General features: G+C 34.2%; 1 protein-coding gene across 1 annotated transcript; it reads left to right on the top strand.

Moving 5' to 3' along the window:
• Window positions 1-5,280: 5,280 nt before the first annotated feature.
• LOC111018351 (bidirectional sugar transporter SWEET7b-like) lies at window positions 5,281-9,908 on the top strand. Its single transcript, XM_022294398.2, has 5 exons — window positions 5,281-5,422; window positions 8,986-9,080; window positions 9,204-9,365; window positions 9,517-9,633; window positions 9,798-9,908. The coding sequence occupies exons 1-5, from the start codon at window positions 5,281-5,283 to the stop codon at window positions 9,906-9,908; spliced, it is 627 nt and encodes a 208-aa protein (XP_022150090.2).
• The last annotated feature ends 2,100 nt before the right edge of the window (window positions 9,909-12,008 follow it).

The following is a 12,008-nucleotide window of genomic DNA, read 5'->3' as shown; positions in this document are numbered from 1 at the left end:
CCCCCCCCCCCCCCTAAGAAATTAAATGAAAGTAAGAAGTTAGCAAATCATATGTTCTCAACATCTGTCTTTTACCTTGCCCCGTATGTATAGTCTTGATGCTAGAGCCTGCTAGTGCGCAACTTTTCTGTTGATGCTAGACCATTTTGATGAGTGGTAGCTTTCTTTTGTTCATCTTTTGGTTCATGTTTGCCTACCCATGCCCTAGCATCCCTCTCGTAGTACTAGCCCCAGGTAGCGCTTACTCTAGGCGGGAATTTCAATGGCTCTCTATCCAAAGCCAATTCTTATCTTTGTATAGCTAGCCTGAGCCTCTTCTTTTAGATCCCCTTAGATGATAGCATTAACCATACGCACTCATGTCAATACCTTAATAGTGAACATCCTTGTATTTATCATTGTACTTTTGCTTTAAGTTTGGGGGTATGCTAGAGCTTTACATTCTAGATGTCCTTCGTCGCATTAAGGACAATGCAACCTCTTAAGTTTGGGGGAGTGAACCTTTAGTTCTTACATCTCTATCAGCAATTGTACAGAACTATGAATCTTTCTAATCCTGTAATTCAGCCTTTTAAAAAAAATAATCAATAAAGGAGGGGCTAGCAGCCCACATCCAGAGCATAAAGAGGCTGCAGATTAGGCAGGCCTAGTAGCCAATAGTTAAGAAGCCCAAGTTGGTAGTGCAAAGTTTAAAGGTTTCGGCTAGTGAAAGGGGCTTGAGAAAGGATTCCCTAGGAGAAATTAAGCTTGAGGTTGGGAAGTAGAATGAAGCTAGAGTTGGGCAGAAAATAGCATCTTCCAGAGTGTGAACAAATCTAGGTTGCTTTCATTTCTTTGCTCCAGCTGAAGTACTATAGCAGAGTATGTAAGTTCTAGCGTTACTGATCAAAGTACAGGTTTGAGGCATAGGGCTGAATGTTTGAAGTGTAGGTTTCTAACATTCTTCTTTTGTTTTTTGAGCTAAAATGCATGTTCTTGCTTGGGGACAAGTAAGATTGTAAGTTTTGGGGTGTGATAACTCTCCAAAAGAGAGTTATTCTGGTGATTATTTAGGTGAAAATGTGCATCAAAATGTCAAAATGTGTCGGTTTTAGGTCATAACTAACATGAATAGCGTTTAATTGCAAACTCTTAGCTAAATATCCTTAGTCTTGAGAACTTTAGCCAAAAACAGCATAAACTCTCGTATTTGTGGTTCATTTGCACATGTTTTTAAAGAAGAGCTAAGAAGAGAAGGAAGTGCTGAAGCAGAGAAGAAAAGTCGAAGCATTTTCAAGTCAGAGCATATAAAAGCTGGAGCATAGCGATGCCAGAGCTTGAGTGTCCGTACAGTTAATTCAAAAACACGGGATTCACTTATGTCCATACAATCTCTAGTCGGGTGCCCTAAAAACGGGACCAGATATTTAAAGGGAATGTTACCCTAGTCGACAAACACGCAGATCCCAAGGAAGACAAAAATTGAGAGCTGAAAAGACCAAGGAACGGAATATACCCATTTTTGGGAGGAGAGCTGACACCAGAAAGGGGAAGTTCGCCTACTGGAACGAGCTGACTGCTTCTTCTTCTCTGTCATTTAGCCATTTTTCTGCTATGGGTTGTATTTCTTCTTCTTCCATTTTGTTTTCTTCACCCATTATGAGCTGAACCCCATTTTAGGGGAGGTTCACATGCTGTAACTGATTTAAGATCGAACCTCTAGCTACTATATTTATTTTTAAGCAAATCTGATTTTATTTCTTAAATCTTCGCGTTACTGTTGGCCGCCGTTTCGTGTATGCTAGCTTCTATATTGACCTGGAAAGGCTTGTGGGTGTTGACTTGTTTTGCTTGTGATTAGCGCTTTTCTATAGCTGTAGGGATACTGAGGAATGGGGTCCCTTAATCATGCCTATAGCTTGAGATTATTGCTTGGGTATTTAGCAACGGGAGTTGTATTTACTCATGTTTGGGGTGTCTCGAAAGGGAACCGAGTCGAGCTGGGCACTAATAAATGTTAGCTATGCTAGAGGATAGGTTGATAACGTGTTAAGACATGTTGAATCTCCCCCGCCATCTTCATATCTTTTAATCCCCCGTTATCGCTTTCTGTACTGCTACTTCCTTGTGTCGATAACCTTGAAATTATTGTCTCTTGCAAAGTTCTGTCGTCCTGTTATTACTTTATTTTAATTCTCCTAGATAATATACATACCCAACTCTGCACATTTTTATTTGTTGGTATGTGCTTGTATCGTTAAGATATAAACCAAAAATCCTTGTGGATACGATCTCGTTATGTACTACAACCGGTTATTCATGTATACTTGCACGTGTTGTCGACATAGTTGTGTAGACGCAACAGAAATTTATAAGGCTCATTCTTCTTCATTCTCCAACTTGGTTCCAATGTTGACCCGTTGATCCTCGAATGCCAAGGGGATAGACTCCACCTCCTCAACCGATTCCCCCCCTGTCGAGGGTGGTCGGATTTAGTTGATGACCAAGGCTCGGGCATACTTCCCCCGAGTGGTCGACTGCCTCGTTTGGGCTCTTATCTTCGAAACATTGTTGACTCCCACCAGGGTTCATATCAACTTGCTCCATTCCAACTTCCTCGGATCTGGACTTCATCTCGGCTAAACTTGTTTGAACTGTATGGTTCCCACAGACGACACAAATTGTTGATGCTTGGATTTTGGCCTTCCCGGTTCTCTCCAAAATTCGCACCAAACTCGATGATCAAGTGACCGCATTCCTGCAAAACCGAGCAACCCTAAACCGGTGTGACTTCTGTCACACGGGCTCCGATGCCAAAGTCAGTTATGAGAGAATAACTAAGCAAAGTACTTATAATGTAGTTCAGCTTACCCTCAATGGGTGATTCCTCCCCCTATTTATGGTTGATCTCCTCTTAGTGTTTCACGAATTCCAACCCTAGGTCATCTCAAGATAGTCGGGTTTACTGGTCGTGATACGTGCGGGCTCTTTTATCAGGTTTGGGCCCGAACATCGATTGGTTGGCATAGGAACTGGGAGAGAGGTCGAGAAGTTTCTCGACCTAAAGCCGAGAAGGTCTCGGCGTCGAGGTGGGTCGACTCTCAAGTGGGCCCAGCCCCAGTTGTCGGTGGTCTCGGTTCTTCCAGTTTCTTCTTTTACGATCCAATCTCTATTCTCATTTGAACCGTTTTGCTTCATATAACAGTAGTTAACAAAAAGTTGAGTGTTGACGGGTAAGAGAGGAAAAAATCTCTATATTTTGTCAAATGTACACACATACTTCTGTGCCGTGTGCTATATAATAAGGGCGAAAAAGATGTAAAATATATTTCTCTTATTCATTCCAATTAAAATTAAATAAATGGCTTGTGATATATATATATCTCGCCAAATCATGACTTGCTAATCTAATTACATGTCATATTAATATGTATTTTAGTAATAATATTAAGGATAGAAACTTCAAAGTCCATAATGTCATCTATAATATATCTAAGAATTAATTTATTATGGGTTTTCTTAACAACAAAATATAGTAGATTTAGATAGTTGTCCCGTAAGATTAATCCATATGCACACAATCTGACTCGGACACACTACAAAAATTTATGGTTTTTTTTATGTTATTTTTGTCGATGCTCAAAAAGTTGTCGGGATAAGCTATTTTTCTTGACGAAATCCATAATGTCAGTAAAAATTCACTTCTCCCAACCTTTTATAGAAAACGTCGGGATAAGTAAGCCACTATTGTCGTTTTCAAAAAAAGGTCGGGAAAAATATTTTTCCGACGCGTTTCACAGAACAATGATTTAAAATAATGCTAAAAAAGTTCCCAAAAAACTTTTTCCCAACCGTTTTTTAAAAAAAGGAAAGTAAATTTTCTGCACTTTTTTAGGAAATCGTAAGGAATAATGATTTTTTCAAAAAAAATCCTAACAACTCTTTCTGATGTTTTTTAAAAATGGAAAAATGTTCCTTTTCCTTAACCTTTTTTAAATAACGTAGGCAATAATTATTTTCTAAAAATGCCAAAAAAATTCTCTAACAATTTTTATCGGACAATTCGTCGGGATTAACTTTTAAAAATGCCAAAAAGTTCGTAAAATTTTTTTACTGTTTTTAAAAAACGTCGGGAATAATTATTAAAAAAATATGTCAAAATATGATTATTGTATTTGTTTAATCCCTAATTACCTACTCTTTTTCCCCAACCCTCATTCTTCCATTTCGATTACATTTCTTTCGAACCCTCATCGTTCTGTCCCTCTCTCGTCTGTGCTGCTCGCTATCGCTTTCCGTTGCTCATTGTTGCATGCTCGCCGGTCTCCGTCGCTTGGGAAAAAGTCACTTTTCCAGACTTTTTTGCAACCGTGAAGAAAAATAACTTTCTCCCGACTTTTTGAGAAAGGAAAGTAAATTTTCCTGACCTTTTTAGGAAACGGTAAGGAATAATGATTTTTTATAAAAAAAATCCTAACAACTCTTTCTGATCTTTTTTAAAAAAGGGAAAAGTTCCTCTTTCTTAATCTTTTTTTAAATAACGTAGGCAATAATTATTTTTTAAAAATTCCAAAAAAATTCTCTAACAATTTTTACCCGAGAAAAACCTTATTTTTTATGTCGTGACCCTCACTAATAATAATAATAATAATAATAATAATAATAATAATAATAATAGAAACTTGTTAAAATTAAATCTAAAAGTTTAAGAATGTAAGTGAAATTTTGTTATGTGAAATTTTGTTATGTTTAGAAACACAACTATATACACATGTAGGACATTTATAATTTATCTAAGTAATAATAAAAATAATGTTAATTATGACATTTTCTTTAAAGTTATAAAATAATGTCTATTTAATCCTTCTATTTAAATGTTAATACTGAATTCTAAACAAAGGTGTGACCGGCATGCAAGCGGCTCTGGTCGAGGTGGCTGCACTGGTCGAGGTGGCTCAATAATCTGAGTCGATACAAAAGAGTTTCACTTGTTTGAAGTAGTACCTGTGTGTTAAAACTTAGTACCAGTGTAGTGTTCGACCAAATGCATTTTGAAGTTTAAGTTAGAGATGAGGTAAACAGGGTCCGAAGTCGCGAGCTAGGAGTTGAATGCATGTTGCGTACTTTTAATAAGGGTTTTACTCTTCTTCATAGGAAGAAGATTTGGGGATAGCTCAACGTTTTAACCGAAAGTCGGCAAATGCCGTTTCCCACGCACCGTGCATTTTGAATTCAGAATTTTTTCGATAATTCAGATTTTAGATTTAGATAGGAGATAGAGAGAGAGTAGATAGTGCGAGAATGGCGCAACTGAATAAAATTGAAAATTGGTTATTCTGCGATCACAAACATGAAGCTGAAGCTGAAGCTGAAGCTGCCGCCATAGCCCTATTCTCAATCTCTTCCATTCCATCTGTTTTCTCAGAATTTATCATTGAAGATGGTGAGCGCCACCGTCGCAGGCTATATCGTCGGGATTATCGGTAATTTCAGCTTCGGATTTTATTTATATGAATGCATTTTTATTTTGTTTACTTCACTATGGAGCTGTAGTTTGCTTCCGTGGTTTGTCTTTTCTTTCTGGTTGATGTTTATGAGATCCTTTTTGAGAAAAAAAAAAAGAAAAAGAATTATGACCTCTTTTTTAGTACTATAACACTTTGAATTGAAGATGTCTCTGTCTCTTTTAACATGTTTGTTTCACTAATTTAAATTCAAGAAATAATTTTAAATTATTTATCTTGCAAATCATTTTTCATCCCATAAGTCCGTGACAAATCATTTCCAGATGCTTCTTTTGGAAGAGCACGGGAAACGCCTATAGAATCTATTGTACTAAGACCCGAAAGATCATCCAAGGACAGAAAATAGGGACTCAAAACGAATGAGTGAAGAAGGTTTAACTCAAGCAAACTTAAGAGAAGAAATGATTTTTGCTTACCGAATTTGTAAAAGAAAGAAGAAGCCGGGTCTTCTTTTTAGGACAATAAAAATAATAAAAGATGAGAATGATTTGAAATAAAATAAAATAAAATAATTTATTTGGATATTTGTTGGAAATAAAAAGAAAAGAAAAATTTTAGTGATCATTTGGCCTTTTAATCTAAATTTATTGTTTAGAAATTAAAATATGACAAGTTTAGGTTAGTAATTTATTTTGAAATTCTATGAAATCCTTCCAAATCCGATCATTTTGATTGGAAAATTTTTTTGATATAAAAATTGGATTTCAAATCGGTCAAAATCATGCCTCGAAATCTATCATGATTTTGAAATCCCTCAAAATCTGGTATACCCAACATGGCACTTGGTATGGACCTTTGTTTACTTTCATTCTTTCTTGTTGAATTAAATTTACCCAATTTTTGGATTGAACAGTGGTTTATTCATCCTTAAAGCGATGTTCGAACTTTGTTTCCTCTCCATTTATATTGAATTAAATTTACCCAATTCATCAACTTAAGTTTTTGGATTGAATGATTGAATAATGATTTATTCACCGTTAACATTTCTCAAATAGTGGTTTCTTTTCATAAAAAAAATTATGAGGAGATCTTTGTTAGTATAGCATAGAGGCAAACTTGGATTAAAAAAAATAAATAAATGGGGTGGGCACTCTCTTAGAAATCGAGGTAGGAAGTTGGATTTATTTTTTCGTTTAGATTTGAAATAACTCACTTTAAAGCTTATTTTTTAATATTTGAATTAATTTGATTTGTTTAAATAATTTAATATTTTGTATGATTATACGTGGTTGATATTACTATTTGCTACAAATTTACAAGGGCATAATAATGTGATATGTTATTTTTTAAAAAGATAAAAAATATAAAATTATACTTTTTTCATTTCTCATAAACATCCAAACATAATAAATTTTAATATAAATGATTTTATATTTATTTGTAACCGAATGAAATTAGGAATTTTAAATGATAATTTCCATCTTTATTTCATTTCTGACCAATTCTTTTGGAGGGATGAAGAGAAGATAATTAATATATCATTTTCCTACTGTTTTGATTCAGATTTGTCCCTTAGATTTTCTCTCTCTAAAGTTCGAAGTTTGGCCCAAATTCTTAATATATATATTTTTTAGTCCCTTTTAAAGTAACTATTTAGGTTCTTACTTTTTTTTTTCCTTTTTCAACAAATTAATAATATCACTTTGAATACTGTGTACTAATGTGTTAAGACTCTTTTTTTATTATTATTATTTTAACTATTACTAAAAATAAAACTTTTTTTAAAAATGTTCAAAACTCCCAACTAATTTTAAAAATAACGTTGTTTTCAATTTTCGTCCGTCTCTTGAGACGACGAATTCCATATGTGGACATAGGCCACATTTTTTATTTTTTTCAAAATTAGCATACATGTAGTCTGATAAAGGGATGACATTTACTAAGTCTAATTTGTTTTTTAAACTAATATGTTTGGTTGAGTTTATAGAGTGGATAAACAAAGTCTCGTATTAGTTATGGGAGAAAGTGACTTATAGTATATAGATAGAGACAATTATCTCTATTGATATGAATGATGCCTACAAGGATATTGTTGTCTTTAATATGTTCGTGAGACATTTAAAAATAAAAATAAAATTTTGTAGTCTAGGTTATGTCTTACAGCCACAAATCTGTAGATTCTACCCAAATTTGGAAGTCGTCTCTAAAAAATAAAAAAAAATAAAAATAAAAAAATTAAGAAAAGGCTAAAATCTACAGATTTGTGGCTATAAGACATGACCTTTTGTTGAGGAGGATTCTCTACTAGTTGAACTCGACCAATAGACTCTCTTTGAGAGGAGAAAACACATGGGCAACAAATAAAATTTGCATTATTAGTTTTAAAAATAGTTTGCCAAAAATAATATTTTAAAAAATAGTTTAATTTTAATCAAGAAACTATCAATAGAATTCGACCAATAGACTCTATTCAAACCTCATACCTAGGTTGAAATCAAGAACATAATTCGCAAGCAAAATTTAGGTGGAAAAATAGGATCAAAATAGTTATTTCTTCTAAAATTCTGGACTAAAATAGAAGGCTAAACTTAGCTCATAACTGAACTTATCTTTTAAATCCTCCCATCTCTCATGTAATACTAAAAAAATAATAAAATAAAACAAACATGAAAATTTAAGAATCAAATAGAATTTAAGTTTTTTTTCTTTATATATATATAATCTTAATTGCACTTTTTATTCAAAAGCCCAAAAGTTACATATAAATTTTTCTCACTTTTGATGCAAATTTCAAAATTAAATCTGGCTTCAGATTTTAGCATCTTTTTTCTTTTCTTTACTTTTGAAAATTTATATATTTGATATATAATACAATATATGTTGGTGCATAATTCCTTTATTTAAATGTAAAAAGTGGGTTTTTTTTTTGTTTAATTTTAAACATTGGGATTTTGAATTATGAAGAAATTTGTTTTGTGATTATTTTATACACATTTGCTCTCTAAATGGTCAAATTTAAATTATGTGCAGGTAATATCACCTCTTTATGCCTCTTTTTATTCCCATTGTAAGCTTTCTCCTTCTTCCACCATCTACTAATTTCTTTATCAACTTTTATTTTAAGTTAATTTGTAATAACTTCTGTAACTTTTACGTGAACATAGCTCAACACACCTATTCTTTTGAGGTAGGAGGTTCATATCCTCATATCTCCAATTTGTTATAATTTTCAATGTTGGGTTTAATATATCTCTAAAATGTGTAAGTCGCTAAACTTAAACGATATATATTCTTAATTAGATATAAAAGTGAAAATTAAGGGATCTATTTAACATAATTTAACATTTATTTTCTCTTTCAATATTGTTTCTAATCTTGTTCCTCGAGAATTTTACTGAGTATTTAGGTATGTAATGCAGACCAACATTTTATAAAATCATTAAGGACAAGGTAGTGAAGGAGTTCAACCTAGAGCTCCACCTTGCAATAGTACTAAATTGCATGTTATGGATATTCTATGGAATGCCTTTTGTTCATCCAGACAGCGTTTTGATCGTCACCATTAATATTATTGGCCTTGTCATCGAACTTGCCTATTTGGCCATCTTTGTCTTCTTTTCTGATTTCAGACAAAAGGCGAGTTATTTTTTCCTTTGCTTTTATCTTTATAATTTTCTTGTTTCAAATGTGTCTAGTAGGAAAATCTCTTAAATTTCTTACATTAATTTGTTTTTTATGTTTAATTTGCTCTTATTTCAGAAGAAAGTGGTTGTTTGTCTCGTGGGTGAGGTCGTGTTCATGGCCATTGTAATTCTCTCAGTCATTCTAGGTTTTGATGGAACCGCAAAGAGACAATTAATGGCTGGACTAATTTGTACCCCATACAACATCATGATGTTTTCTTTTACTCTATTCATCGTGGTAAGTAATTTCTAATCTACTTCATGGTCCAATTTACCTTTTTCCTCAAAAAAAAAAAAAAAAGTCCAATTTACCTTTCATCTTAACGTAAGATATATTTTAACATATGAATAAAAATAAAATATTAAATCATATTCTTTATTTTCGTCAGGAAGAAGTAAAAATGACAAAGAGTGTCAAGTATATACCATTTACTCGTTCATTGATCATCTTTCTCGATGGTTGCATTTGGACGGCTTATAGCCTCATCATTGATTACAATTTGTTGGTATGTGTACTCACCCTTTCAATACAAATTTTATTGATCATGAAAAAAAACATATTTCATAGACTTTTTTCTATCCTAGTTTGATAATTTTATATGTCTATTGACAACTACGTCTTGATGATAAGCTTTTAACTTGATTAATGTTTTAATTGAAAATTTTGCAGGAAAGTAGCGCTCTTAAGATTATGTCAGGTCTGATTCAATTGGGTCTATATGCATATTACTCAAAGATGTGTTCAAAAGACGAGGAAGACATTGAGCACCCTCCCTCGTGAAAATATACGAAAGTCTAAAGATTCAAATGTTATTCCGAGTGAAAATGTTATTCTTGGTTCTTTCTAAAAATATTATTCGCTGTTTAGGATTAGATCAATATGAGTCTTACCCTTTTTGCATTGTTAGTCAAATAATAATGTTTTTTGGGACTTTGATTTTTACTAATATAAAATTGTCTAGTTTCATTCAATTTGAGGTGTTGGATTTTCAACTTCTTTACTATTTTTAATTATTTCCAATATAATTTTTTTAGCCTTGAATATTCTTTGGCCTGCTTACATACAAAAATGAAAATTTTAGATAAACAATTTAAGGGAAATTTTAAACTTTAGATTATAAATTTAAATAAATTAAACTTTTCTAATTGAATTGAACCCATCACAATAAAGGTGAGGCTAGTTTTTCCACTTCTGTTCTTAGCAACTGCTGCATTACATGAAGAATGAAAAAATCTAAACTTCACCATGGTGGAAGATGAGGCCATTATTGACAAAGGTAAAAGCGTGGATGGTCAATTTCATTGCAAAATTTTAAGTGGACGATTGTCCGAAAGATTGATAATAAATTTCTGGTGGAGGTAGGGGTGTTCACAGGTTGGGTTGGATTAGGAGTGATTTTTGGACCTTGGGTTGGTCAAAATAGAGAACGGACAAAACCAAATAATATGGCCAACTCAACCCAACCCAAAAATGGTTGGGTTGGGTCCTCGGGTTTCATCTTAGCTATGGATGATGGCGTTCAATGGAGTGCAGTAAAATTAAAGGATAGGTGAGAAAGATGAAAGATAGAGAGGTGAGAGTGATGAGATGGGAGAGGTCGGGTTCATCAGGTTACCGAGTTGCTACTTGGTTTAGCTTGAGTATTTCCAATGTCACAATGGAAATAAGAGGTTTTGTTTTTTTTGTTTTTTTGGTACTACATGTGGGGGTGTGAGGATTCGAACTCATGACTCTTTAGTTAAAGATAGTTGCCTTAACCAATTGAGCAATGCTCGGTTTGGTAATTTATGGTTTGGTTTTATTTTCCCATTTAGTGTATGAAGTATTTATCTCGTCTGGGTTACGTTATTTTTTTATATTATTTTTTACAAGACATGGGTTGTATTTTTTAGATTGAATAAAGAGTACAGAGGACCATTTGTATCAAACTGATCTCAATCCTTTTAAAAAGAAAGCATGCCACCAAATAAAATGAACAACATTGCAATTTGTTTCATAAAATGGTGTTAGAAAGAGTACGTTGGAGGTGAATTCCAGCTCACACGTGGCACATTTTGATTGGACAACAAAAGTTACATACGACCTTGCTCGATGAGGCCCAAGTTTCGTCACCTGACCTCATATGGCCGAGCCGATGCCTGACATAGCCGAGCTGACCAACCTTTCTTAAGATTTTGTTTCCATTTATTGGTTGAAATGATAAGCTTCATTTCGGCTCAGCCCCTGTCTCCAACAGACTCCATGATAACATGTCATGATTCACGGCTACCTTAAAGAGTCGTTGAGGCATTGTCGGGAATATTGTTGGATATAGTGCCTATAAATAGAACCCATTTGCTCGGTCAGCTATTGACTTTGGCATGAGAGTGTCTTCTATTTTGCAGGTCTTCTGTTCAACACATCTCCAACTCAACTTCTAGGTCATCCTCCATCCGAGGCGAGGTTTGCGGAGTTGGTCAATTTCCTGATCAAACATTTGGCACTGTCTATGGGAACAATAGTTATCTTTAAGTCATACCAACACTTAACTGAGCAATGGCGATTCCGTCTACTTGTTCACAATTGTCTTGCACTCTCGTCCCTGTTGGGGGGTGAGATGAAGCACGACGTACCTAGACTCGTAGGACCTAATCTCAAGTTGCTGAAACCTCAAGAGATCCTATTCACACTCGCCAAGGCGGCAAAAAACGTCTCACTGAGGAGAATTCGACAGCTGAAGGTCAGGTTAATGGTGGCTGAACTGATGGCTAAGGCAATGATGGCCGAACTGATGGTCGCTTAGTTGATCCGCTTGTTCTCGAGAACAGAGATCAGTTTCCTCCCTTACCACCACGCCCATCGACTCTTCCTGGATGAGGGCACGTCCGTACTCGTTCAGGA

Source organism: Momordica charantia (assembly GCF_013281855.1).
Source record: "Momordica charantia cultivar OHB3-1 chromosome 8 unlocalized genomic scaffold, Mcharantia_2.0 BLBB01000008.1, whole genome shotgun sequence".
NCBI lineage: Eukaryota > Viridiplantae > Streptophyta > Magnoliopsida > Cucurbitales > Cucurbitaceae > Momordica > Momordica charantia.
This window is presented reverse-complemented; position numbering and strand designations above follow the sequence as displayed.